The sequence below is a fragment of the Akanthomyces muscarius genome, chromosome 4, assembly GCF_028009165.1.
Source record: "Akanthomyces muscarius strain Ve6 chromosome 4, whole genome shotgun sequence".
Lineage (NCBI taxonomy): Eukaryota > Fungi > Ascomycota > Sordariomycetes > Hypocreales > Cordycipitaceae > Akanthomyces > Akanthomyces muscarius.
The window spans coordinates 591,569-617,097 of record NC_079244.1 but is presented as its reverse complement, the minus strand read 5'-3'; the positions used below and the strand labels follow the sequence as shown (position 1 = coordinate 617,097).

Sequence of the window (25,529 nt, the reverse complement as noted above, 5' to 3'; positions counted from 1 at the left end):
ACGTCTTATGTAAAAAAAAGTTAATAAGACTTACCAAGTGCTGTGAATGCGGATGGCATCAAACAGATTTGGTCCAGATGTGTGGGCGCCTTAACTGCCTGAGCTACGTAGCTGAGTAGCACGCGGGCACCTTCCGCCAGTCTCAGTCCCAACTTATACACGGGTGACATATTAAGCCGGGTATTATTGACAATCTCATTATAGTAGTGTACAGTAATTTACATGTCATTCATCATTTTACTCGGCAGCACCGACGCCCTCCTTCCACCCGATCGGTATCAACACAGCCGCCACGTCTTGCACGCCACGCTCCGTCGCAAGAAGATTAAACTGCGACGCCGCATTTCTCGTGTCCAGCACCTCCAGACGTATTCCAAGAGACGAGATGTGCTTCTTCAGCTCAGGGCTGAGCGGCACGTTGCTCTTTCCCGTACCAATGATGAGTAAATCTACACAACATGACAAATTAGCCAATATGCTCTTCTTTCTTCCATGATGGACTAAGCAAGGCAGCTTGCCACCACGAGCAGCAGCAGCAGTATCGTCTTGCAATGAAAAGAACCATCTCTTACCAGGTCGAGGCCACAGCATGTCAAAGACGCCAAACGCCTCCGCAGGCACATCAAACTGCCCTTTGTCGTTGAGCAGGCGCATCGCGCCCGTAATCGCCCACGGCCGCCACGTAAAGGCCTCGCCGTCGACAAGCAACGCGCCGTCGCCGTCGGTGATTGTGATGCCGCTGTTGAGGCCAAACCCATCGTACATGCAGACGTCGACCGACGTCGACGGCACCGGCGTGTTACCGAGCACGTCTAGATCTTTGAAGCTGGCGGGGACATGCTCCTGCGCCTTTTTCTGCTTGTCCAGTCTGGACGTTGTGTGTAGTGATCGAGCAGCGAAGTGTGGTTGCTGGTTCCGCGGTGTCGACGTTGTCGTTCGGGGTCGGGATGCGGCTAGCGGGCGGGAGACTGTTCTTGGGCAGGGTGCGGCGGATGCCCTGGGTAGAGGCAATGCTTCCCGTAGGCGTCGCGTAAATGTGCGCATCGTGATTGGGATTGAAATGTAATCTGCAAGAGAGTTGGTTGTCTGGGTCTGGTCGGAATATTTTCTGCGAGAGCTGCGTCGTCTGCGCTTGTATGTGGGGCTGCATGCAGCTGGATATCATCCCTGACGTACGTATTTCGATATGCTTCACTGTACATAGCCTACAAATTTATTACGTTAAGAATTTAACAAAAATCTTAACCTGGCTCTCTGCTCCCAAATATTGAGTCTGATCTTATCCAGAGGAGTCTGTGGTGTCGCTCGTCGCAGCACTGCATGGCAACCCTTGATCATTGCCATCAACAGTGTAATTCGTTGAGTCGTTGGCTTAGCCATGCTCCCGTTTCGATAGCCGGCCTCTCAGACTTGTCACTTAACGAAGCTGTCTCAGTATCACTCAAAGGCTGAATGTTGAACATGTGCTTGATTCTCATTTCATTTCAGATCATCAAGTTAAGATTTTCGCAGTCCTAAAGACAGCAGCAGACCAGCCGTCGTCTTTTTGCAACAGCACTGGTCCATATGTATCATGCAGTCCCTTTTTGTCCTAATGAACACCAAAGCAATGAACCCATTTCACAACCCTTCGTTCCGCCAAAAAAGAAACAAGGAATAAATTTTTCGAGATTTAGAATGCGATTAATTCCATTTATTTCTTCTTGCCCTGCTCCTGCTCCTTAAGGACCTTCTTGACGATCTTCTGCTCCTCGATCAGGAAAGCACGGACAATGCGGTCGCGGACGCAGCTACCGCATCGCGAACCACCGTAGGCGCGCTGGACGGTCTTCTTGGGCTTGGAGAGGGTGGCGTACTCGCGGGGACGGAGAGCGGGGATCTGCGGAAGAAAAGTTAGTGAGTGCTTCTAGCAAGGCCCCGTCATGTCAACTCGAGTGGCATTCGTAACGCTTGGTCGTCGAGGAGTGGTTCGGCTTGTCCCAGATATCCCCGGCGGTAGACTGAAGATTTGACAGCAATTCCGTATGGATACCCCAAAACCTCCACAAACGGAGGGGCCGGGTTCGAACCGCTCTCATCTTCCAGCGTCCGAGTCGTCTTGACTGCCAGTCGAGTCGTCATTGTCTGGGTTGACTTACGCCAGAGAGCTTGGAGCCGCAGTCACCGCACTTGGGGACAGTGCCGCGCTTCTTGAGGTGAAGGACACGGAGCTTGCCACCGGGAGTCTTGGAGACTCGGGTGATGTTGGAGGAGGTGTTGTAGCTGCAGCGCCATCAATTGTTAGCCTTCAATGCCCTTTTTTGGTCCGAGGAGCGTCGCGGAGTCGCGAGCGGGAAGAAATGATTTCGAGGTATTGTATTTCGAATCGATGCTTCTTTCGCGACGAGGAGGAGAGCACTCACGGGGTGCGGCGGCGCAGGGTGACGCGGTGGTTGACCATTTTGGCGGTATTTGCTGGGTTGGATTGCAAATTGAGGGATCACGAACAGATCAGAAGCGAAGAATTTCGAGATTTGGTGGAAAATTTGTGTGGGTGGTGCTCGAAAATGTGCCCGCTAAGCTGGCGAATCAGGGCGCGGAATAGGCTAGAAAAGGTCCACCAGGGCACGTGATCCGCTGCGATGCTTGCACTGTTAGGTGTGGCTAGCTCCGGGCAAGACGGTACATGTTTAAGTGGAGTCAAGTCGCTGGTCTCAGTATCTGGGTATCAGTCTTCCAAACATGGCAGTGTCTCTGAGAGAAGGGAAAACAGGAAACAAGGGGTCTGAGGAAAACCGTTCGAGCACTCAAGATTTAAGGAGATTCAAAATGTTGCCGAAAGCCCCACTGTATCACTTGCTATTTTGTAGGGCAAGGCCAGCGATTCTAGGATGTATTTTCATTTGACAGACATAAAGCAGAGGCCTTGCGTATTTCATTCGCTTATAATACATGTTGGATACTTCGTAAAACGCCGATATGCCCCGTGGTAATTTCAAAAGAGGCAGCCCATACTGTGTCCCCGAACGCCGCATGAAAAGGCAAAAAGCGACAAGGCAAAAGGACCAAACAGGCAGTCAAATATGGCAACACGCATACCTGCATGGAAATGCTTACTCCACCGAATCATGGACAGTTTCGAACCACTAGTCGTCCTTGTCCAAGTTGAACCAGTTGGGATGGTCCTGGTGGCGCCAGGGCTTGATACCGAATGGGTTCTCCTCCTTGCTCTTGTCGGCCATGGCGAACACTTCCTTGCTCTTCTCATCGCGCATGAGCTCAGTGAATTCTTTCACGTTGGCTTGAGCCTCGTTGACGGCCTTCAAAAAGGCGGCATACATGACGTCGGCTGCTGAATTGTTTAGATGTGGATTCACAGCGTGAGAGGGACTACTAACGAGACGGCTGCTTCTGAACAAGAGGGTCTAGCATTTTCGGGACGGTGCCTCTCAGAAGGCGCGACTTGCCAGGCAAGTCTGATTAGTGGTCGTGCTCTTGCGCGGCGTTACGAGCGGCTTACCTTGACGTGGAGGAGCTTGAGCTGTTTCATGGCCTCCTTGAGGCGAGCCTCCTCGGCAGAGACGTCGGCGCCAGCGCCAGCATTGCCCGTGGTCTGCTGTCCGTTCATGATCAGTCTGCGTGCGGGCCAGCGCAGACAATGTCGGCGTTGTTGTCGTTGAATGAGGCCAGCAGTGGTGAGGCGGCAAACAGGGAGCGTTGAAATGTGGGGTTCGATCTGTCCACCACCATGGAGAAGATAACGGATAAGGTAGCCCGAACACTTTGCAAATATAGACTACGCAATCTCATAGATGTCGAGTCACAAATTTCAATTGAAGCTGAAAACTCTGTCTACTGGAAATGATTTCTGAAGCAAGGCTCGCCTACAAATGCGATAGTAAGCTGCATATTAGTCTTCAAGTCACGTGTAAAAGTGTGTTGGTGGTACAAGAATAAGCTGCCTCGGGCGCGCCGTTCGGTACACATGATCCTGACGCACAGTGATAAAAGCATACACAGTGATTCTAAGTCGTTCCAGACTCGTACATCGAAGCTGAAATCCTTTTTTTGCTTGGTGATTATCCGCGTGGTATGCATCTTTGCCCTCCGCAGAGAGCTTGAACGGAATACCTCTGCACAGTGAGAAGCAGACGACGGCTTTACGCGCTAAGAGCTAATCCCAGTCAGCTACGCGCATTGGGATGCTGTGATTGGCTGACAGGTACCGGACCGGATCAACACCAAACCTAATGGGCTCGCTGACAGTGCGGATTGGAAAAATCCTCACGCTCCAGCCTCCTGCATTTGTACTGTACGGCACCAGCAAACGGAACCAACAGCCCAGCGGTCCGCGCGCCGCTTCAGCTACCTGCTCTATCACGCATTGATTTTTGCCTCATTGAGGAGAGCATCTCCGAGAGCTCTTCTCTTCCTCCCCGTCGCCTGTTGCTATCCGCCCGTCGCCCTCTCGACCCGACACTCATTGACCTGTATCGGCCCCGGCCCGCGTTTCTCGCACTGTCGACGTCCACCCGCCCATCCGCCCCCCCCAAAAAGAAGACGAAACCACGGTGCCCGCCATGTCGACTCCCGAGGCCGGCACGCCTCCTCCGGCGCTGCTGCCGCCGCCGGAAGGCATCTTCCGGTCGTTTGACGACCTGATGGCGTCGGTGCAGCGCGTCGCCAAGGACCAGGGCTACGGCATCGTCAAGCTGCGGGCGAGCAACTACCGCGAGGGCAAGCCGACGCGGTACGACCTGGTGTGCGACCGCGGCGGCGTCAAGTACAGCAGCACGGCGAAGAAGCGCAACCCGTCGACGCGCAAGATTGACTGCCCGTTCCGCGCCAAGGCCGTCTGCGAGGTGCAGCTCGGCAACCAGTGGCGATTCGCGCTGCAGGAGCCGCGACATAACCACGAGCCCCGCGTGCCGTCGAGTACGCCTGGCGCCGAGGCGCCGCCACTGGCCACGTCGCTCCGGTCCTTCACCAACAAGCTCGACCGGCTGAGCCATGATATTGCGCAGGGCTTCGTGCGCATCGAGGAACGGCTCGAGACTATTGAGAAGCGCATTGAGGGCATCGAGAACCGCGCCGCCAGCTACGAGCCGCGCTTCCAGACGGTAGAGAATCGTCTCCTGAGTATAGAAGGGCTGGAAGGAGCACGCATGGACGGCATGGGCATAGACGACCCCGAATCGCGGCTGCTTGCCTCGGCTGTCATGTAGAGCGCCGGCCCCGGCAACGGTCCGCAGCATTTGGGCGACGCATGATGTTGATACAGCGTCGGGGTTCAAGACTGGCATGCGCAGCTGGAACATCAGAGCAGGTCTCACCGACATGCAGACTGTCTGTGAACCAGTTTTGTTTTCCTCGCGACGTCGCCGCCACTGGTCCGCTTCACCTGCTGCTTGCCATTTGCCACCATACAGCCTTGCATCGTCTAGCTATGCGCAATGCTACCGATTTTTACTGTGTGGGATATGTCTGAGTGCTTACGGAAAGCATTATATGATATGGATTTGCCGCCTGGATGAAGCATTTGACACGTTATGATATGAACTTGTGTTTGGTTTTCAGTTTCGGGGTTATGGATGCCTTTTCTTTTCTGCGGGCCGGGATGTTTCAGGCCTATACATGATTTGTGTTGCTGCTGCTTTTTTGCTTTTCTCTCCTAGGAAGTAAGGAGTCATTTTACCAGCTGCTGGCGTTTGGGATACTACAGGAACAATGGGCTATCAGGGCAGAGTTTGGAGCCCAAGATTATGAGGAAGTAATAGCCCACTTTGTTTTTTTTTCTTTTTGTGTTGTTTCTCTGCGGGAATGTTGTGGTCTATACGAGCTATTCATCGAGATTATACGTGAAGATTGCTGGATTCTTCCTGGTGCTCAACACGCAGGCTTAGATCCGCTTGACGTTCGGCAAAAGGATAGTGCTGAGCCTAGATTCCGGAGATACTAGATAGCAGTGCCTAAAATTTCGTCGATTCAAGAACAGCTTTTATCCCATTCCTGCTAGGGGCTTTTGTGAGCTGTTGTGCGCCGACATCTTTCAAGGCTGTGACGTTGGCGCCCGGGGTTAAGACTTGAAAACCGACCAAACTGCGGCTCAACAAAGTGCCGAAACCCTTTTCAAGAAGCTCTCGACGGGCGGCAAGTTCTATTCGCACAGGAGCCCGTGTTCGGTGCCTCTTTGGCATTCGTGGGGTGGCAACAGCATGCAGCAAAAAGACCGAAGCGGAGGCCCTTGAGCCTGAGCCTGGGCCTGACCTCTCTCGTCCAGCCCTGTAGATCGTGATACGCTCGGGGACAGTGCCCAAGGAGGTTTCTTGCACAAACATGCTACGGAGATGGACGGGCGATGTCGCCAGACCGAGTGGGAGGGTGCAAGGGACAGCGACAGGGATTGGGCACATGCTTTGGGAAAGGAGCCTCGCACTTTGCAATATCCGCAATATCCGTAAAGAACAGCCCTTGGGGGAGCCACACCATAAATCCCGAAAGCATTTACAGATTGCGGAGTGAAAGGGCGTTTACGGGAGAGCGCCGGGGTCCGTACCAACAGCCAGCGGTACTGCATAGCTAAGGAGGCATGTTTATACTTGGACAGCCTTGAATGGAAGACTGTGGCTAATCCATGCTCCTCTATTTGTCAAAAGATGTTTGCTAGAGCTTTTGTGAGCCTCGGCTTTGGCCTCGGCGCAGAGCTGATTGGTGTGTAGCGAAGGTTTGACGATACGCGGACACTGCCACCTCTTGAGTCTGGTATCCATCTTCGGCATGGAGCTTCACACCCCCTTCACGAAAACGCGGCAGCCCGTTGAACGGATGAAGGGGTGTCAAAGGTCGGGTTTCAACGGAGAAATCCGCCTCAGTATTTGCGAGCTCTGCGACAGCCTACCTGCACGGCGGCGCTACTGCTGGGCGCATGGAAGTTGTGGTGTTGTGGCGCATCGTGTTTTAGCGTCTCTAGCGGCGTTCCTGTAGGGCTTGTAGGGCACAGCAGGGCGGGCTGCAAATCCACCGACAGCACATCTACGGGGGCCAGAGGCGCTGTGATTAGCGGATTTAGTGAATGCCTAGCTGAGAGCCTCGCCCCATGGGTAGCTTATCCAAGGTAGCTACCTAGGTACCAGCCTGGCAACTGGGTAAGTAGGTGCGCTGAAATGGGCAATAGCCGACGCCGGCAAGAACCCTGCTGCCTGCCTGGTTGGATGGCATCGCTCGCCTAATAAAACGGTCCACACCAGTCACCAGCGCTGGAGAGGTACCTACCTACATGGGTGTGTGCGTCACTGAAGGCGCCCTTTTCATCTCCGTCGTCTTGTCACCGTCTCACGCCATCGCCAACCTAGCCTCCCCTTCTTCATCCAACTCACTAGTGTCTACCGTCTTCGCTACCTTCTAACGCCACGCCGCCAGAGACGCCATCAAAACAGCAGCCCTCCCGTCCCCTGGGTCTGTCCTGGTCTCTCGATGGACCCATGCCTCGTCTGCTCGCATCCACCATCACGATACCACCATCATCTTGCTTAGCTCCCTCGACGGGGCCACTGCTCTCACGGCTGGGCGTCTAGGGTCCCTGACACGCCTACCCTCATAGAGTCTGCGCTTGTTGGATACACACGTCCAGCGCCAACTCGGTAAACTTGGTTGGCTCCGCCCCAACGCTTCCACAGAGCCACGGCGTCCAACCATTCGGAAGCAAGAGAGACCTCTACCTCGTCGACGCGCCAATTCCGTGTCCCGTACCTTCACCGTACATGCTTGCCATCAGGGAAAATACCCTGCCGCATCCACCAATCTCTGCCTCTCCTTGCCCGAATACACACCTCGGCAGGGACGCGCAAGATTGCCGTATATATACCACCGTCCGCCCTCAGTCTCACCCCTCACACCTAGGACTATATACTTGATCAAATTTTGCGACTTGACATAAAATTCCTCTACAATATGCCCGGTGTACCTACCTTCCGTGGCTGTGACGCTTGCCACAGGCAAAAGAAAAAGGTAAGTCAAGTACCATGCAGCCACACCGGAAAACCCAGCTAACAAGGCCAGTGTGACCAAGCTTCACCCCGGTGCGCCAGATGCGCTCGTCTGAAGATTCCTTGTACCGGAAAAGGTCAACTGCGATACAAGTTCAAAGAACAAGGCATCACATTTGCTCTGGCCAAGACGCTTCCGTCCAAAAGCTCATCCCCAAAGTCTCTGTCGCCCCCAGCTTCGCCCAGCAACGAAATCACCAGACTGTCCGGTCGGTTCGCTTCTGCCCTCCAGATTGATGATCCGCAGTTTGACTTGAAGTGTTTGGGAGACTGGTTCGCTCGCATCCCTAACCACACGGGAAGCTCCGAACTTTTGGACAACGCCACAGAGACCTTTCTCGATGCGTTTGATGACCTGCGCAGCGGCCAACAGTCTCTGAAGACGCTTTCAAAATACGGCAAGGCTCTCACTTCTCTCACAATTGCTCTGCAAGATCCACAGCAGACAAAGTCCCCCTATACCCTCTGCTCAATCTTCATGATCATGATGGCGCAGGTGAGTGGGCCTTATTGCAGCCATAGATTCGACCTCCAATACTAACACCCACCGCAGATGTGGGCGTCCAAGTCGGCACAGGGCTACATGAGCCATATGGAAGCCATCTGCCACATACTCAACTCGACAATCGACGAGCCGTGGAACGATTCCTTTACCCATTCACTACGCTACCACCTAATCATCCCGGTAGTATGCGCCTCCAAATGACCTTTTGCTTTGCTCTCGCTAACACCGCAAAGTGTATCGAATCTTTGCTCAACCCGAACATCACCATCGATGGAAGATACCTCCAGATTTTGAAGACGGGTGTTGGCCCGTACCAATCACTAGATGAGGAAAAGGGCCAACCCATTGAAAGCCTAGACTTGCCTTACCTGATGCGCTTCCCGTATCTCCTCCGCGAACCAGAGCGGCATCGCAGCGAGATGAAGCGCGAATATTTGCGAATGCAGGTTGAGTGTCCATTTGTGCGCCGCCGACTAATGGATCTCACAAACATGGTCAAGGCAACGAGGAAAACGAAGGCAGCTCTCGTCAGAGCACAAATACAAATGGGTGTCGCCTACACCATCCAGCTGTGCTTTACGCTTGTCGTCAACGCCTTCCTATCAGCTATGGACCCCACGAACATTAGACTTCAGGAAGAAGCTCTACAATACTCGCAGGAAGCCATCTGGATCACACGCATCTCGGGCAGACAGCTACCGATTGGGGCTGGCTTTATGCCCGCAGCTTTGTTCTCGGCGTGGATTGCCACAGATGACAGCCAAGTCATCTCCAGCATTGCTTCGACCATGAAGGAGTACGAAAACTACTGGGCTGAGCCAAATTACGTGAGGCAGTTCAGGGCGATAAAGGAGCGCGTCCGCCAGATACGCGACAGAAAACTGGAAGAACTCCGCGCCGGCGGCCTACAGGGGATGGACGTCACTGACTTTACAACAACCGATGGCCTTGCATATACCTGGGGCTTGGATTCCTTGACGGTAGACCCTGCGTCTCTACACAATGGGGACGCTAGGAGCTTGGCATTGGAGCCCAGTCGTGTACAGGAGCAGGCGCAAGTGGAATATTATAGCTGGGACCCCAGTGTACTGCAGCAGACGCGGCATTGAATTAGACGGCGTTGGCCAGCCTTGTACAGACTGGGATATAGCCACTTTTCCAACTCTAGCCTCACAATTGCAGTAAGCGATATTACGCCATGTTTACCCAGTACGTTCATTCCCCGGTAAAACGATAAGACTCCCGATTGCATTTACCACGTAGCGGAGCAGTAATATCTTGGCGATTAACGAGCCGGCTGCCCAGTGCAAGACGCTTGTTGGAGAGGGGCCGGTTGCAATACCCGGGGATGGCTGGATTCAGGGCTAGTATCTACGCGCTGTCAAGCCTTATGCATGTCGGATGTCCATATTTAGCATCTGTCCAGCCTTGCCGTCTGGAAAACATCCTGATAGGATGACGAGAGCGCGAAACGAGCCGCTTGTTAATGTACCCGAGTGAGAGTGCTGCCCACACCACCCACACGGCTCAGGCAGCGCTACTCGTTTACTGCGGGCTGTATCTGCAAGCCCCTGCCAGCCTTATTTTTAAAGAGAACAAATGCACAGTGTTTTTTTTAGTATGCATGGATATGCAGCATGCCGAAATTGAAAGAGCTGCAAGTTGTCTGCCGGGCAATCGGAGGGGTCTTTTTAGAGACCACCTCCCCCACATGCTCGTTTGCGACGGGGGCGACGCCGAAGCCGAGGATGTTGGGGAGGCTGGGGTTCGTTCCAGGCTCGACTAGATCTTGAGAAAAGAATGACGAGTTGACCTACGACAACATGGATCCATAGACCCGAAAGCTGGGAGACAAGATGTAGCGCAATTGTGTGTAAAACACGCTCTTGGCTTGAGGAGCTTCTCGTGTAAGTGAGTACTGGGTGCCGGGCGGCAGCAGGCCAACAAGACTAAATCATGGCGATGTCAAAGATCTTGCCATCTACTTGACAAAGTGCCATCAATCAATCAGTTTGATTCTGTAAAGCTATATTTTATTTTCCAAGAAAGGAGGGAGGCGTGCAGGTAATGCAGAACACGCTAGAGACCGCCCCAATGGCCATGATTGGCCGGCTAACCGGGCGGCGCATCACGCATCTTTTGGGAAGGTCGTGCGGATTGAGCGAGCGTGACGTAGGCAAAGCGTTGGGCAGTAACTGGCACAGCCGCCTCAAAATAAAAAGTCGAATCTGTTTGACCAGAAAACGAGGCTCTTAGTAATATGTAGAGGTGAAAATGCCGACATTGGTGTCCATGATTGCTAGCTGGAAACAAGGGAGCTGTTGACGGATCATGCCCTTTATGCAAAACATGTTTTGCACAATTTAATTGTTTTGTTTTTAATGGGTTCAATGGTTCTGTTGTTGGTATCTAGTCAACTTATGACCATCTTCATCAAACGAGCCCAGTGGCCGTGATGAGCTCAAATCCAACTCTGTAACCCAAGAAGCACATGCTACTTCTTTCAAGAGGAGACAACAGGAAGACCTAGTACAATGCCCAATTGGGGATTTCCTCCACAAGAATTCTTGACTAAAAATTATGAAAACAAAAAAACAATAAAAGTACATCATTCATATCCGTCCCAGCAGGTGCTCCTGCGCGCCGTTACTCCATCTCCGCGTTCGCTGCCAGAAGAAATCATCGAATTCATTATAACGCTGTTTCGACCACCAAACATGGTGGGAAAGCAAAAAACAAAAAAAGAAGGTCGAAATATAGAGAGGCTGGGCCTGTCCCTAGCCTCGCTTTTGGCCACAATCCGGACAGTCGTGCTCCAAGGGAGACTGTCGACGTGACTCATAGGAGAATGGCCCGCGGACTCGTAGGGTTCTCGGCCGGAGCTCCAAGCGGCATCGGTGATGCCTGGGCGTTATGCCGCAGCGGATTCGGCATGGCGCCGGCATTTTTGAACAGAGCGAGGCGAGTCGCCGACGGGCGATCCTCATTATAGGCGGAAGTTCCGGGGTTCATCTGCAGCCACTCCAGCTCTCGCAGCGTGGATCCCGTCCTCTTCATCATGCTGACGGCGCACTTGTGGCTTTCGGCGGTGTCCTCGAGCCAGCACCACGTCGTGCCGAGCATCTCGGTGTCGCACCGGCGCATGATGCTGTGGCCGTCGATGAGGTCCTCCCACGCGGGATCTGTCGGACCTTCGACGACCATTGTGGTTACCTGCTGCAGGACGAGCATGTTGCCGTCGTCTGCGCACTGCAGAAAGTCGATGGAGATTTCGCGACGGCCGACCTCGACGTCGAACCCGTGGCGCGCGCCGACGCAGCGGTCGGTGTCCGGGTCGGTCTCGTTCCACCGCGCGCCGGGGAACTCGTCCTCCTCGGCGTTGTCGCGCCACTGGCCGCAGTCCGGGTCGCTGAGGAGCCACTTGAAGCCCCCGCGGGGCCCGCAGTCCTTACTTTCGGACTCGGCCACGTGCCAGTCGAGGCAGCTGCAGTGGTTGGGGTCAAAGACCCTCATGGGGTCGCAGCCGGCAAAGACCCGGGCCGGCATAAAGGTTTGCTCGTCCTTTGGGTTTGTGAGCGCGTCGTGGATGGCCTTGTAGACGCTGAACCAGCTCGGCTTCTCGCCTGCCGGGCCTCTGCCGAAGGGAATGTGGCTGAGGGTGGTGAATCGGAGGGCATACGCGCCATCGCGAGTCTGTTCCACCTCGACCCCGGTGGCGTTCTGGTACACGCAGTTGACGTGGTCGCAGTCGGCTCTTTTGTTGTTGTTTTGGCAGCTGGGGCTGCTGCAGCTACTGCCGCTGCTGAAACTATGGCCGTCTTTGCTGCCATCATGCACGCAGGCAATGCCTTTTTTGACTTGCTTGGCCAGGCCGCGGACTTGGCCCCAGCTGAGCGAGTAGTGGCTGCAGAGCCTGACGTGGCCTTCGCGGCCAATGCAGGTCCTCTCCTGCTCCAGTTCACCACGCTGCAAGTGGGAAAAGTGCAGCTCCGAGTGAAAGTCCTTGCAGGCTCTGCACCAGAGTTGGTGGTCATCGTAGTCGTGGACCTCGGGGTCCCGGTCCCGGTTGATCTCGAAGCAGGACGAGCAGAGTTTGGGTGTCTGCTCCGGGTACGTGCAATTGGGCGCTGTCCAGACATGTGACAGGTCCTCGTCATCGTCCCCGGCCAGCCAAAGTGGCTGAAAGTCATGCTTTCCAGAAAAGATGCGCATAAAAGTGCGCGAGGTGTGGCGCAAGCGCAGAATGTCTTCTTTGCCACAGTAGTCGGTCATGATTTTGGCGATCAAGGGCTCTGGCATTCTCAAGAAAGGACTGTTTTTGAAGTTCTCGCGCGGAGCCGAGTGTAGCTGTGTCCATGATGGACCACTCGGCGCCGACGGCTCAGGAGTGGTGTACTCCTCTTGGTAGGCGGGAGGCGGGATGCCAGAAGGGCGGTCCCCATCCAGATCCATATCTTCGGAACGATCATGGGCAGGGGCCCAGACTGATGTCTTCGTGTCTCCAGACATTGCTTTTGTGGGTGGTTTGTGGGTGGATTTGCTTATAGGTTTGTGGGTGGTTTCTTCTCTCTGGGTTTGTGGGTTTGCGGGTGGCTTTTCTCTCTCTTGGTTTCTGGGTGATATTTCGCTATCTTGGGTTGTGGGTGAAGTTGTGAGTGGTTTTTGGTTGTCAGGGATTGCCGTTTCTGTTCCCGAATGACAGGTCGATAGTGTTTGTGCAGATATGCACGAGATATTGAAGATGCTCCTTGGGTTAGGAGGCTTGATTGATCGGCGGCTGGTTATGCAATGAAAGCTTGCTTGGAAGAGAGAGTACAACTGAATTGTTGTTTTGGGAACAAAGCCCAGAGAGGTTTGGGGTAGGGGGCAGCAATGAGGAAGTGTTTGGTATGAAGAAAGATTGTGAATCAGATATGGAGAAGAAGGGACAAAAGTTGGGCAGGTCGGGGGGTTATATAACTTCTATCCAGAGTCGAGACTCGCTAGCAAAGACAGAATATTGAAACTATCGCATCGCCACAAAAGTCAATCGAATTTTCCTTTGCAGTGGCTGTCGAGAAAGGCTGTCTGTAAGCCACACAAAATCATGACTTGGAAGTCAAGACATCTACATCCCGCGAGGGTGCTCGGCACCACACGCTGTTGTCGCAGGGTCAATTCACTATCACTTCATACAATTTTTTTTGAGGAAGTTCTGCTTCGGCTATTGAGACTCAGCGAGTATGATTGGGAGGCAATGCAAGTCCGCTGCTGTGAGCGACTCGAGAGCAACTGCTTGTAGTTGATTGACCACCAGCCGCCTGAGTTCGCTATCTATCGACCAGCGTAAATACAACTTGATCAACATGATGGCAAAATCTCAGACCTCCCAAGACAAAGCTTTCCAGTGTCTTGCTTGTTGTTGCATCTAACTTTTCTTCTGGCTGGTGGCTTAGCTTCAGCCTTACGCCTTCAGCCCTACGGCCTTGTAGTGAAGACTCTCTATCAAAAGCCAGCCCCCTCCAAAAATTGCAACTGAGTTTTATGGCGCTGTGATTTTAGTAATGCTCTGCCATGGGATACACCTACGAAGACTCTATTAATAGCCAGGCCCCTGAAGCCATCGCAATTGCCTTTTGCGGCGCAATAACAGCTACAATGCTCTGCACGTACGAGGACCCTGTGTCTTCTTCTGAGAAAGGATTTTTATACTTCAAACCTTGTTCAATGGAGGAAAGAAATTGTGAAAACTTTGCATGCTTGACTTTTCCTGCCATTGTGCAAAGGACACGTTGGCTGTTACTTCCAAGGAGTCAAATTTCTGGCCCAGTCGGCCCAGATAGCCAAGCCGAAAAGGATATAGATGGAAATAACTAGCGTAATTAAGTGGCTAGGTTCGGTGATGATTTTGACACTTCGTTACAATGGCCGGTCCTCTGTTCTGGATCTGGGACCACTATGGTAGGAGGAATATATTGCGGTATATTTCATATACTAATTTGACCAGCTCTCAGGCGATGATGGGACATCACCACTGCGGGAGGCGGGGATTGTTGTTCTAGGCACGCGATTTGAAGACAGGCAGTCTCGCCACATTGGATAGAACCAATTTGAAGCCTCTCCTATCTTCTTCGCGCAGTACCTTCTTTTCTGTCTGTGCAGTACAACGAACGACGGAAAAGGGGAATTGGAAAAGCGAAGGTAAACGAAAAAAACAGAACAAAAAATTTCAACGTAGGCGAGACAGTCACCTATACAACAATCAAACCTTTGCATAATAGTGTCGCTGAAAAATCATCGCAACACGAAACTGCTCACGGCTCCAAAGCAGTCGTTGTTGTCCTGAAAGGGGCGTGGCCGGGACAGAGTCAGGTTGTCGGCGAGTAGCCGAGCATCGGTAGCCCTTTTCCGAAACCAACACAGTATCCATCATCTAATATATTTAGTGTGCGATTCCCTTGACGTCAACATCAGGGAGACTGTGTGCTACACGTGGCCATCGCATCTCTTGCTCGGATTCAGCCATGACGGGGCGCACCCCTTGCAAGTGCGAGCAAGGCATGAGCCTCGCTGTCGTCGTCAGCAAAACACGGTGATGCGCTGCCCCCGTATTTGAGCCCTGTGCAATTTGTGAAACTCCGCGTTCCTGCGTATTTTATGGGCTAGACTGGGGCCAATAATAGCAGCCAATATCCACACCGGCCAAAGCAGCCTTACGGCCCTGAAAAGGGACAAGCGAGGTCCAATAGCCGGCCAGATGAGAAGTCAAACGGTCTTGGCATGGTTAGCCGCAATGCGATATGTGAATGAGTTGCGTAACACTTGTGGAATGGGTGTGAATGACAGCATTTTTTTTGGTGGCAGATAGTGAAGATGAGACGACATGTCGGTGGCAAGAAAAGAAGCCGCTCTAACAAAGTACCTTGCCAGTCAAGACCTGAATTTGATCAGAGACATGACGACATGAGAGATCGAGGGAATATTTCTTCATTTCTTTATTTTAAGCTTAGAATGTGCTCACATTGTCTCAGTATTCGTAAAAGTTCAAAGCTACCGACCTCTTGTGGTCCCTTCCCTGGGCCGTTAGATGCAGGCGGGACGACATCCACTGTACGTCAGGCGCTGTGGGCCACAGACAGGCACCAGATGGAACTTGCCGACTCGCGATCCAAACGGGAAGCTATGAAGAAGCATAGCCCGGTAAATGGCCACAAGCGACGAAAGCGACGATTGCGTGTCTTGCACACGGCTGTTAGTTCTGTGGCTGGGACGTTTGACGATTGATAGCCGACAACATGCTGGAGAACCATGATGTTGGCCGCAGCTATTTTTAGTAGAAGAGACCAATACGTCACAGACGGGAAAGACACAATTTCTTATAAGAAAGCCGCTGAAGCTTTTGAAAAGTTGAACATTACCATTCAATCTCCAGTCACTCCCTTCAAAGCGTTTCATTTTCATGCTCAGTTGCTTCTACCATGATGTCCGAATCTTCACCAGATTATACCCGAGTCCTTGTGACGGTGGCATTCACCATCATCCACTACATTGTTGGCTCAGTATTCTTCGACCTTGTCCACTGGCAGGCTCACCAAAAGACGCGCAACAAGTTCATCCGGTGGCTAAGCCGGACGCACTCGGCACACCACCAGTACTTTAACCGCCAGCTCCAGTTCAACGACAAGTTCCGCTACGCCAACCTCGTCTCGCACATGCCCCTCGAGTTCGCCTGCCAGGCGATTGGCAGCTCCACGAGCTGGATGATCCTTCGCAGGTTCTACCCGACAGGCGCCTATGACCTGCTTATCGTCATGGTGGTGCAAATCGTCCGAACCGCCGTCGTGGCGTGGAATCTGGGCAACGACTCGAATCACATCCCTTACCAAGTCCTCCCCAAAGACAAAAACAGCTTGATTGTCGGACCTGAATACCACGTGCTGCACCACATTGATCCCCAGAATTACTTTGGGTCCATGGTGCGTGTCGTGGACATGCTCTTTGGAACGGCCACGACGTTCAAGGGCCGCCGGGTCGCCATGACCGGGTCAAGTGGCGCGCTCGGCAGAGAATTGGCCAGGATGCTGCAAAAAGAGCAGGCTGCGTCCGTTACACCTTTGCGACACGGCGTGGAATGGTCCAAGGACGACTACGCGGGCCTCGCGCCGATACTGGCCGAGACGGATATCCTGGTGCTCTGTCACGGGACAAAAGACACCCACGCCGCCTTGTCCATGAACTGCACGTCGGCCGTGTCCATCATTGAACTGTTCAAGCAGACGAGGGCCCGGACAAAGCCAGAGCTGATCCCCGAAGTCTGGTACGTCGGCAGCGAAGCCGAACTCCACGGCGCGCTACCCGGGGACAAGGTCATGCAGGCATATGCCGAGTCAAAGCGGGCTTTTGTGCCGTTTGCGCGCAGTTACTACGACGATGAGACGATTTTGTATCGACATATTGTTCCGGCAGCCTTCAAGTCACGGATGGGCTCGGCTATTGTTGGAGCGGATTGGGCTGCTCGAGTGGCGATTTGGTGGATTCGGAGGGGAGCGCAGTACGTGCCGGTGACTTACACCGGTCTTGCCTTTGTGAATTACTTCCGGTTCATGTACTGGGTGACGCCGACACCTGCCGGCACTCTCAAAGCTCAAAAATCGTCGGAATGAGCGACGAAAATGCATTTTTGTAGCGTTCAATGGGATAGTCACATGTCCATGTATCAATAGGTATTCAAAGAATAAGCTTGTTTTTAAGACCAGATCTGACCTCAACGACTGCCTGTCGCGCAGCAAGTTGACCAATAAAAACCATGGGAACGTCCAGCAGTGGCAAGCTAGACTGGAGGCCTGCGTAACTAGTTAACTTTAGGCTTTGCGTTGTCCAATTGCCTAGTGGCACGTTAGCTGAGGAGGCCGCCATTTGTCCCAGCGCAACCCCAAAGACCAGCAAGATAACCCCGGCGCCTGAGATTTTAGCAGCACTGGGGCGCGCTATTCAACGTGTATGCTACCATTTCGACGATCTGCGACCAGAGCGAAGCTAACAAGGAATTGTTCTGCGTGGCCCTGCGTGAGGCGTCTGTGCGGAGGCCTCTGCACCGCAAAACCGGATGGCGCTTGTCCATGGGCGCACAAGCAGCGGAACAAGGAAATCGTTAAATACAACGTCATATTCCCTCAAGCCTCAAGCTGCTCCAGCACCCTACATCTCAAAAAAAAAAAAAATCAAACTACAACATTCGCTTGCACCGCGCCACAAATCGTACGCTGCCCGCCTCGCTCATCAACCTCGACGACGGCCTTTGCTAATCTTTGTCGTGACAGAGCTGCCACGATGGGTTTAGGATTCTCCAGGCATTTCGGCGGCAAGCACTTTGGCTCAAGCATTTGGGTCGACAAGAATGGCGTGAGAAGAGGCCCCTTCAGATTCAGCTTTTGCGGCTGGAGCTGCTTCAAGAATTAAAGACGCAGGCCTCGCAGGCGCCATTATGAATGATCTTGTTTTCTTTTTTATACCAAGCACTTATTAGAGCATTTTTTTTATATAGCGAATATTACAACAGCATCACCTTTTTTTTGGGGCGTATTTTGGGCATATTTTGGTTGACGAGGTTGGGCTTAGCTTGAGCTTTGAGCTTGGCGGGCACTGCACTAAAACAAGCCGTCATAGCGTCCTGTGCGCTGTCGAGCGCTGTAACCACTCAACGCGCTGGCCATCCACTCACTGCCCGACCCACCATCGCGTCGACTACAGCTGTGCCTACGCGCAGCTTGCCATTCACGCAAGCCATCACAAACCCGGCGTTGGGACATTGCCCGAAAGTGGCCGTTATCGGGAGACTCCCACCAGGTAATGGCGGTACTCAATTTTACCCTGAGCGAGGAGGGCGTCTCTGGCTTCCGAGATGCCCTCATCTGCCTCAACAAGTTTAGTGACGATGTGTCCCTCGAAGCGCGCAAAGATTCCGTGAGCTTCATCCTCGCTAGGCCTAAGCCTTCAAAGAAAGCCCTCTGACGACGCTCTCAGTTTACCCTGAGCACCCTGAACAGCTCCAAGTCGGCCTATGCGAGCTTCAAGTTTGCCACCAACCGCTTCTTTTCACGCTACAGCTACCAAGGCAACGGCCCGTCCAAGGAGCGCTTCCACTGCAACATGTACATTCGGGCAAGTCGCAGTACCGATGCATGCTGCGACGGTTCTCGCTAACCTCAACTCACCGCAGTCGCTGATATCGCTCTTCCGCAGCCGCTCTGCGGCCGATAGCCAGAGGGACCGCGATGTGGAGAAGCAGACCCTGATTGACCGATGCGACGTCGCCATCGAAGACGGCCAGGGCGTCAAGAGCCGCTTCATTGCCCGCATCGTCTTCCGGACGGGCCTCACGTCGACCCATCGCCTCGCGTTTGAGACTGGCGTGCCGGTCCACGCCAAGTTTAGCAAACCGGATGCGCCGCACCACTGGTCCATCTCGTCCCGCACGCTACGGCAGCTCATGGACCACTTTGGCCCGGGAATCGACTATCTGGACATCAACACAGATGGCGACCATGTCAATTTTACATGCTTTAGCGAAAAGACGGTCAGCGAAGACGGTATGAGAAATACGTCAAATTCGGCCAAAGTCTACAACTAATGCAAATTCTAGCCGTCTTGAAAAAGCCACTCCAGACCTCGATTGCAGTAGAGGCAGACGAATTCGACGATATTGAAGTCGAAGATAAGCTTCACATTGTAATCTCGGTCAAGGACTTTCGTGCCATTATCCAACATGCTGGCATTGGCGGTTCCGCTCTCTCAGCCCGATACTCGCTCCCTGCCCGTCCTATCCAGTTTTCCTACGCGGGAGACGCACTGTCTTGCGAATTTCTGATCATGACAGTCGGAGAGCGAGGAAGCAACCCTGCTCAGAAGACGAAGAAGGGGCGCAAGTCTGCTCCAGCAAACAACGCACCGCGACTCGAGGCCGCGTCTCGTAAGACGAGCGTCGCGCCTTCTGAAGCCCCGGTGCAACATCCAGAGGCGACAGAGCCAACACAGGCTTCGGCTAGGATACCACCGCCCTCTACTTCGCGACCCGTGGGTACTATTAGAGCCAGTGTCTCGCGCATGTCCGCTTTTGATCTCAGGCCCTCACAGAAGCCACCGCCCCCGACGCTGCGATCTCAAAGTTTGTTCGTCGATGACGAGGGCTGGGAGCCGGTCAGAGATGAAGACGAAGATGCGGAAGAAAATGCACAGCTCGGATGGGACCATAGTGCGGACCCCGATCCTATTTCGGTGAGTGCTAAATCGTGCCGGTTTTCCGACGGAAGGCTGACCAAACAGACGCACTCGTTTATGCACATGAGTAGGCCAGAGCCGGCGCCCTCTGCAGACGATCAAATCAACCCTCCCGCAGAGCATTCCACTATTCTCGAACCAACTCAGAAGCTATCTGACGTACAGAATCTTGGTCTGTTCCCTGACTGAGCAAGTTGCGGTCCTATGCAAATGCCTCCACCTCACCGCGGCGTTATGCAAACCCAGCTGGTCGCACAGCCAGCACCGATGCTTGCTATCTGCGAGTCTGCTGGGATATACTTGGAGGAAGCAATGACATTCCAGCGACCTTTAACATCATTGTTCTCAACCTTGGGGCCGCAGTTGCCGTGCTCGCCCCAGCCCCAGGAGAGGACATCGCCGTCCTTGGCGCACGCAACGACGTGCTCGCTGCCGATGGCGATTTTGGTGATTGCTGGCAAATTTGGCGGCGGCAGCTGGCCGTGATCGTCACGGCCCCAGCCTAGAAGATTGCCGTTGGTCCCGAGGATGTATATATTTCCCCAGCTAGCTCCAACATCAGCCCAAGGCGGCACCTCTGCAGGCTTGCTAGAAGTGAGGTTCCATTTATCAGAACCCAGCACTGCGAGGTGACCGCTGGCAGGATTGCCAAAGAATGCAGTCGATTCCTTTGCACACACTGCTCGAGTGACCTTGAAGTCCAAGCCCTCGACCTTTCTCGGTGAATTGATAACCTGTTCTGGTGCGCCGGCCTGCCCCTTGCGACAATTGCCCCATCCGTAGGCATCACCGTTGCTAAGAACCACAATAACGTGACCCATGCACGCAGATATGTCGATAATTTCCGCATCAACCGGAGGGAAGCTCTTGAACTCGGTTGCCGAAGGCGTGCGAACAATCAGCTCGCCCTGGCCTAGCTCTCCCTTCATGCCAACGCCGAAGCTATAGAGCTTGGTGTTTTTACCCGCCTCATCCTGCGTCACTACAAAGGAAGCTTCCCACGTGCATGCGATGAAGCTAACCCTGCCAATTTCGCTTTCGCCGTCCTTGATCGGGCGAATCTCTTGAAAGACGGGAATGTCCGTGCGAGGGCCGAGGCCGCAGGCGCCCGTGGCGGAATCGCCGCTCCAAAAGACCTGCCCGGCGGCGTTGAGCAGCAGCGTGTGGTTGCCGCCAGCGGCCACCTTGACAATGGGCGAGTCGGGCTGCTCCGGGTGAAAATGCGCGGGTTTTGGCACCGACACGTCTTCCTTGTGGCCGATTCCGAGCTGCCCGGAGCCGTTTGAGCCCAGAGCAAAGAGAGCATTCATTTTGTGCCGGAAGTCGATATCTTGTCGGAGCTTAGCTTCTTTGTACTTCTTCACAGGCCCGCCATACCTGCAGCTCCAAGTTAGACCAGGGCCTAGCAAATTGCTGAGGTAATCAGTCGACCCACACAAGCACTTTTCTTTACCTTACTCCGCTCGATTTTTTTTCTTCCTTCTCAGCTTCTCCAACTTCATTCACTCGCAGCCCAAGGAAAAACTCTTTTTCTTTGGTACACGGCTGGCTCGACTTCTCTGCAGTGTCTGAAGTGGGAATGTGATCCATTGACACCTGGCTCTTTCCGCATCTGCTTTCTTCCATCAGATCTTTTGAAAAAGTCCAGACGAAAACATGGCAGCATCGCAAGATATCCCTGCGGGGATGGAAAATTTTGTCGTCGGCTTGATTGGCATGGGCGACATGGGACGCATGTACGCCGAGAAACTGTCCGAAGCTGGCTGGAGGTGAGTTTTGAATCGTGACATGTGCTCTGCTCTTTCGCATCACAACCCAAAATGGTAAGCTTTTTTCTTTCAACTTTTCCCTGCCCTACCCTCTTCTACACAACAACGCACCCGCAAGGCCGGTGTATCTTTTTCTATGATGACTAGAGCGCATTTGGCTCGAGCATTGCCCAGAGAAACCCTAGCACCGTCCTGGTGAGAGGGATGGACCTGGGCAGTCACTGATGTAAACGCTAGCTACCTTACTTATAACTACCGTCTGATGAAAAAGAATTACACCTGGCTTGGCTGCCTTCGCCGGCAGCTAACCCTCGCGCTCTACTTGCAATTCTTCGCTGCAAAAACAGCAAAATCGCTAACAAAGCAATAGATCTTCTCCCCGTAAACCGCAAATGATACCCATGATTTTCCCACTCGGTCGTGCATACCAGCAGCATGTTGGCTAACTGCCCTTGCTCCCGTATAATAGAATCCTGGCATGCGACAGAGAAGATAGATATGATAGCCTGAAAGAAAAATATTCTGCCAATGTACGAAACCTCCGTCTCGTATCCTTGTTTCCCTTTTTTTGCGTGTTCTGTGTGTTCCGAGTGCTGAAAGGTCTTTTTCTCATGTATAGAAAAACATCGAAATCTGCCGCAACGGCCATCTCGTCTCCCGCGCGAGCGACTACATTATATACAGCGTCGAAGCTGCCGTGATTGACAATGTCATTGCCAGCTATGGACCTTGTACGTTTTGCTCCCCTCGGATCTGTATCTCGACCATACCCCTGACACATTTGACCAGCAACCAAGATGAGCGCCATTGTCGGCGGCCAGACGTCGTGCAAGTCGCCCGAGATTGCCGCCTTTGAGAAGCACCTCCCCGCCGACGTCGACATTGTGTCGTGCCACTCCCTGCACGGGCCCAGCGTCGACCCCAAGAACCAGCCGCTCGTGCTCATCCAGCACCGCGCGCCCGACGCCTCCCTGCACAAGGTCGAGGCCGTGCTGCGGTGCCTCAACTCCAAGTTTGTGCACCTCACCGCGCGCGAGCATGACCGCATCACCGCCGACACGCAGGCCGTCACGCACGCCGCCTTTCTCTCCATGGGCAAGGCCTGGCACGCAAACACCCAGTTCCCGTGGACCATGAGCCGCTACGTCGGCGGCATCGAGAATGTAAAAGTCAACCTGATGCTGCGCATCTACAGCCAAAAGTGGCACGTCTACGCGGGGCTCGCCATCCTCAACCCGGAGGCCCGCGAGCAGGTCGCGCAGTACGCGCGCAGCGTGACGGACCTCTACAAGCTCATGCTCGTCGGCGACCTCGATGGCCTGCGGACGCGGCTCTTTGCCGCGCGCGACAAGGTCTTTGGCACCGCGGCGTGGGGCGGCGACGGCGGCCGCCCGCTCATCGAGCCCTCGGTGCTGTCGAGCTTCGCGCTCGGCCAGCCGTCCGACGACGACCCGCCGCGCGCCAACAACCACCTCTCGCTGCTGGCCATGGTCGACTGCTGGGCGGCGCTCGGCATTGTGCCCTACGACCACATGCTGTGCAGCACGCCGCTGTTCCGCCTGCGCCTCGGCGTGACCGAGTACCTGTTCCGTACGCCCGCGCTGCTCGACGCCGCGCTCGTCACCGCCGTCGAGGACCAGACGTACCGCAGCGACGACCTCGAGTTCACGTTCGCGGCGCGCGCGTGGGCCGAGTGCGTCAGCCTCGGCCACTTTGAGACGTGGCGGAAGCGCTTCGAGAGCACGCAGGAGTTTTTCGAGCCGCGCTTCGCCGAGGCCAAGGTCGTGGGCGACCAGATGATGAAGAAGGTGTTTGAGAGCAGCAAGCCGTGAGCTGCGGACTTAACAGTTTATAATGAGTTTAATGAGTTTGTAGTCGAGGCATTGTATGGGACATCGTTTGCTGTATTTGCCATATGATTTTAATGTGCTATGTATACAAAACTCGTACAAAAGAGGTATGGGCCAATTAGTAGTGATTTCCTTGAAAACGACGGCTCTAGACTGCGGCGATCAGGTCCGAGATGCCGCGCTCGAAGCCACTCCCTGCACCAAGTCGCATGTTGGTGTAGCTTGAATCCGTGTCGTTGCGTGCGTGCATGCCTAGGGCAGGTGATCTATATTTCTGGTCAGAGTGCAGTTCAAGGGGTATTCGCAGCGAGACACGACTTACACATCGAACAGAGGTGAGTTCTCGCACTGAAACGATGGCTCCGGCGCCACGAACACCGGAGGATGGTTCTCTTCGGGCAGCAGCTGCGAGTAGTCCTCCAGGTTGTTACAGGGAGGAGAGCGCGTCAGCGTCCCTGCGCACGTTGGCGTCGGCTCGGTGACAGAGCAGGGCGTCTGGTCGATAAGGCTGTCGCGAGCTGCTAAGAGGTCACCACCGCAAGCAATCTGGCGCTCCAGCAGGTCCATGAGACACATGCTTGAGTTGAGCCACGACAGGCGCGGCGAGCTGTCTGGGGTATACTAGATCATTGGGTGTCAGCAGTCATCACGAATAGCGAGGGCAAAGGTTGGGGGCACCAACCGCGGGCACGGGACGTAGGCCCATGGACTTTACAATGCGTGCATCCGTGACCGGGCGGCCGGAAATGGTCTGGAAGCTAAAGCCCGTGATGGCGGTTGGTGGCATCTGGCCCTTGGCGACGGCGTCGAGGCTGATGTAGGCGCGGTCGGCGCAGGTCGGGCGGCAGTGGGCGCAGACGCGGTATAGGCATTCCTTGCGAGCGGTGCTGCCCTACAGCTTCCGATACTCGTATGGATTAGGCAGGGGCTCAGAGAGGTCAAAGAGGCCGTTGTGGGCAAATAGTGAGGTTCCGTTTTGGGTCATGCGGTCTCGCTGAATTATCACCTGGACCTAGAACCCACATGTGTTAAAAAGAAAATCCCTTCTGGTAAAGTAATGCGTGGAGTACCTTTTCTTTTTGCCGCAGAAGTGTGGCAATTTGGTCGGGACGGTAGCTGGCCATCTTCTCAAAGCTGATTTGGTCCAGAAAGCTGAACTTGTCTTGGGATTCGGGGACATTGCTGCGCGGCGTATTGACCTGGCCAAACATGGCGAGTCCAACCTGGTCAGAGCAGTTCTAGAACAGAGTATGTATGAGCATCAATTGAGCACGCTGCGGTGTAGCCAAAGCTGGACTTACAAGATCGCCTTGGGCGAGGGCGTCGTCGATGATGCCCTCCTTGTCTTGGGTGCACTGGTATACCCAGCCAAAGGGACCTGGCCGGCGGCAGGCGCTGCAGAGATGGGTTGGTCCGTATACACGAGTCATTGTGATGTGCGTGCACTGCACTTCGAGACTGGCCGGACGAGCAAGAGATTTTAAGACCTTTCGGAGAGGCATCGTGCCGGGAGGGAAGAGCGGCGATATTTCGTAGGAGGAGAATTGAAAGCAGCTATAGAAGGAACAAAGCTGTAGCTGTAGTCATCAAGCGACAAGAAGATAAAGTGATTGAAAATGAATAATTAAAAATAAAAGCCAAATTGGGAAGAAAGAATGCACGAGTAAATGTGATGTGGGTTAGGCGAAAGCAGCAGCAGCATCAATTACACGAGGCTAGGCGAAAGGCGTGCTTTGGGAGCATTCGCGGCTTCAGTTTGGAGTTGACGCGTCTAGGTACGGAAACTAGGAGGAGGATTTGCAGCGCGTCCGGAAGAGGAACGGGTTGCGAAGTAAACAAGTGCGTTTGCCAGCTGGCGGTGGCAGCTGTCAGTTGCGTGGGCTTGCTGGCAACGACAGGAGGGCCTGGATGGGCAGCAGATACAAACAGTGTATCATTCGCATTAGAACGCTACACGTACATGTCTAGAAGAGAATAAAAGTGCAAAGCCTGCAGCTTGGTGTTGTCACACCGCAGGAGCTGGGAATAGCTTCATTAAAGGTATTTTGTGGTGCAAAGCGTCTCTGTTTGTACTAAATAGTTCATTGGCCATCAAGTGCCCACCTTAGCATACCTCGGCAAAGGC

The 25,529-nt window shown here is 53.8% G+C and overlaps 13 protein-coding genes across 13 annotated transcripts; 6 read left to right on the top strand and 7 right to left on the bottom strand.

Moving 5' to 3' along the window:
• Positions 1 to 237: 237 nt before the first annotated feature.
• On the bottom strand, positions 238 to 1,044 carry LMH87_010830 (uncharacterized protein; the record flags this gene model as incomplete). Its single annotated transcript, XM_056199872.1, has 2 exons — positions 238 to 449; positions 573 to 1,044. The coding sequence occupies 2 exons, from the start codon at positions 1,042 to 1,044 to the stop codon at positions 238 to 240; spliced, it is 684 nt and encodes a 227-aa protein (XP_056051777.1).
• Positions 1,045 to 1,693: 649 nt separating this feature from the next.
• On the bottom strand, positions 1,694 to 2,440 carry LMH87_010829 (uncharacterized protein; the record flags this gene model as incomplete). The annotated part of the gene is made up of 3 exons (XM_056199870.1): positions 1,694 to 1,879; positions 2,139 to 2,262; positions 2,403 to 2,440. The coding sequence occupies 3 exons, from the start codon at positions 2,438 to 2,440 to the stop codon at positions 1,694 to 1,696; spliced, it is 348 nt and encodes a 115-aa protein (XP_056051776.1).
• A 685-nt stretch (positions 2,441 to 3,125) lies between these two features.
• Positions 3,126 to 3,607, bottom strand: LMH87_010828 (uncharacterized protein; the record flags this gene model as incomplete). Its single annotated transcript, XM_056199869.1, has 3 exons — positions 3,126 to 3,328; positions 3,378 to 3,441; positions 3,500 to 3,607. The coding sequence occupies 3 exons, from the start codon at positions 3,605 to 3,607 to the stop codon at positions 3,126 to 3,128; spliced, it is 375 nt and encodes a 124-aa protein (XP_056051775.1).
• A 952-nt stretch (positions 3,608 to 4,559) lies between these two features.
• LMH87_010827 (uncharacterized protein) lies at positions 4,560 to 5,204 on the top strand (the record flags this gene model as incomplete). Its single annotated transcript, XM_056199868.1, has 1 exon — positions 4,560 to 5,204. The coding sequence occupies one exon, from the start codon at positions 4,560 to 4,562 to the stop codon at positions 5,202 to 5,204; it is 645 nt and encodes a 214-aa protein (XP_056051774.1).
• Positions 5,205 to 7,929: 2,725 nt separating this feature from the next.
• Positions 7,930 to 9,897, top strand: LMH87_010826 (uncharacterized protein; the record flags this gene model as incomplete). The annotated part of the gene is made up of 6 exons (XM_056199867.1): positions 7,930 to 7,986; positions 8,038 to 8,520; positions 8,578 to 8,712; positions 8,763 to 9,614; positions 9,698 to 9,738; positions 9,801 to 9,897. The coding sequence occupies 6 exons, from the start codon at positions 7,930 to 7,932 to the stop codon at positions 9,895 to 9,897; spliced, it is 1,665 nt and encodes a 554-aa protein (XP_056051773.1).
• Positions 9,898 to 11,367: 1,470 nt separating this feature from the next.
• On the bottom strand, positions 11,368 to 13,038 carry LMH87_010825 (uncharacterized protein; the record flags this gene model as incomplete). The annotated part of the gene is made up of 1 exon (XM_056199866.1): positions 11,368 to 13,038. One exon carries the CDS (start codon positions 13,036 to 13,038, stop codon positions 11,368 to 11,370), a length of 1,671 nt encoding a protein of 556 aa, XP_056051772.1.
• A 2,948-nt stretch (positions 13,039 to 15,986) lies between these two features.
• Positions 15,987 to 17,171, top strand: LMH87_010824 (uncharacterized protein; the record flags this gene model as incomplete). The annotated part of the gene is made up of 1 exon (XM_056199865.1): positions 15,987 to 17,171. One exon carries the CDS (start codon positions 15,987 to 15,989, stop codon positions 17,169 to 17,171), a length of 1,185 nt encoding a protein of 394 aa, XP_056051771.1.
• A 443-nt stretch (positions 17,172 to 17,614) lies between these two features.
• LMH87_010823 (uncharacterized protein) lies at positions 17,615 to 17,967 on the top strand (the record flags this gene model as incomplete). The annotated part of the gene is made up of 2 exons (XM_056199864.1): positions 17,615 to 17,766; positions 17,829 to 17,967. 2 exons carry the CDS (start codon positions 17,615 to 17,617, stop codon positions 17,965 to 17,967), a joined length of 291 nt encoding a protein of 96 aa, XP_056051770.1.
• A 390-nt stretch (positions 17,968 to 18,357) lies between these two features.
• On the top strand, positions 18,358 to 19,974 carry LMH87_010822 (uncharacterized protein; the record flags this gene model as incomplete). The annotated part of the gene is made up of 5 exons (XM_056199863.1): positions 18,358 to 18,471; positions 18,532 to 18,669; positions 18,728 to 19,097; positions 19,151 to 19,782; positions 19,831 to 19,974. The coding sequence occupies 5 exons, from the start codon at positions 18,358 to 18,360 to the stop codon at positions 19,972 to 19,974; spliced, it is 1,398 nt and encodes a 465-aa protein (XP_056051769.1).
• A 32-nt stretch (positions 19,975 to 20,006) lies between these two features.
• LMH87_010821 (uncharacterized protein) lies at positions 20,007 to 21,095 on the bottom strand (the record flags this gene model as incomplete). Its single annotated transcript, XM_056199862.1, has 1 exon — positions 20,007 to 21,095. The coding sequence occupies one exon, from the start codon at positions 21,093 to 21,095 to the stop codon at positions 20,007 to 20,009; it is 1,089 nt and encodes a 362-aa protein (XP_056051768.1).
• A 346-nt stretch (positions 21,096 to 21,441) lies between these two features.
• On the top strand, positions 21,442 to 23,386 carry LMH87_010820 (uncharacterized protein; the record flags this gene model as incomplete). Its single annotated transcript, XM_056199861.1, has 4 exons — positions 21,442 to 21,554; positions 22,024 to 22,084; positions 22,174 to 22,285; positions 22,344 to 23,386. 4 exons carry the CDS (start codon positions 21,442 to 21,444, stop codon positions 23,384 to 23,386), a joined length of 1,329 nt encoding a protein of 442 aa, XP_056051767.1.
• A 166-nt stretch (positions 23,387 to 23,552) lies between these two features.
• On the bottom strand, positions 23,553 to 24,191 carry LMH87_010819 (uncharacterized protein; the record flags this gene model as incomplete). Its single annotated transcript, XM_056199859.1, has 3 exons — positions 23,553 to 23,670; positions 23,727 to 24,025; positions 24,087 to 24,191. The coding sequence occupies 3 exons, from the start codon at positions 24,189 to 24,191 to the stop codon at positions 23,553 to 23,555; spliced, it is 522 nt and encodes a 173-aa protein (XP_056051766.1).
• Positions 24,192 to 24,296: 105 nt separating this feature from the next.
• Positions 24,297 to 24,906, bottom strand: LMH87_010818 (uncharacterized protein; the record flags this gene model as incomplete). The annotated part of the gene is made up of 3 exons (XM_056199858.1): positions 24,297 to 24,416; positions 24,475 to 24,642; positions 24,706 to 24,906. 3 exons carry the CDS (start codon positions 24,904 to 24,906, stop codon positions 24,297 to 24,299), a joined length of 489 nt encoding a protein of 162 aa, XP_056051765.1.
• Between the last annotated feature and the right edge of the window lie 623 nt (positions 24,907 to 25,529).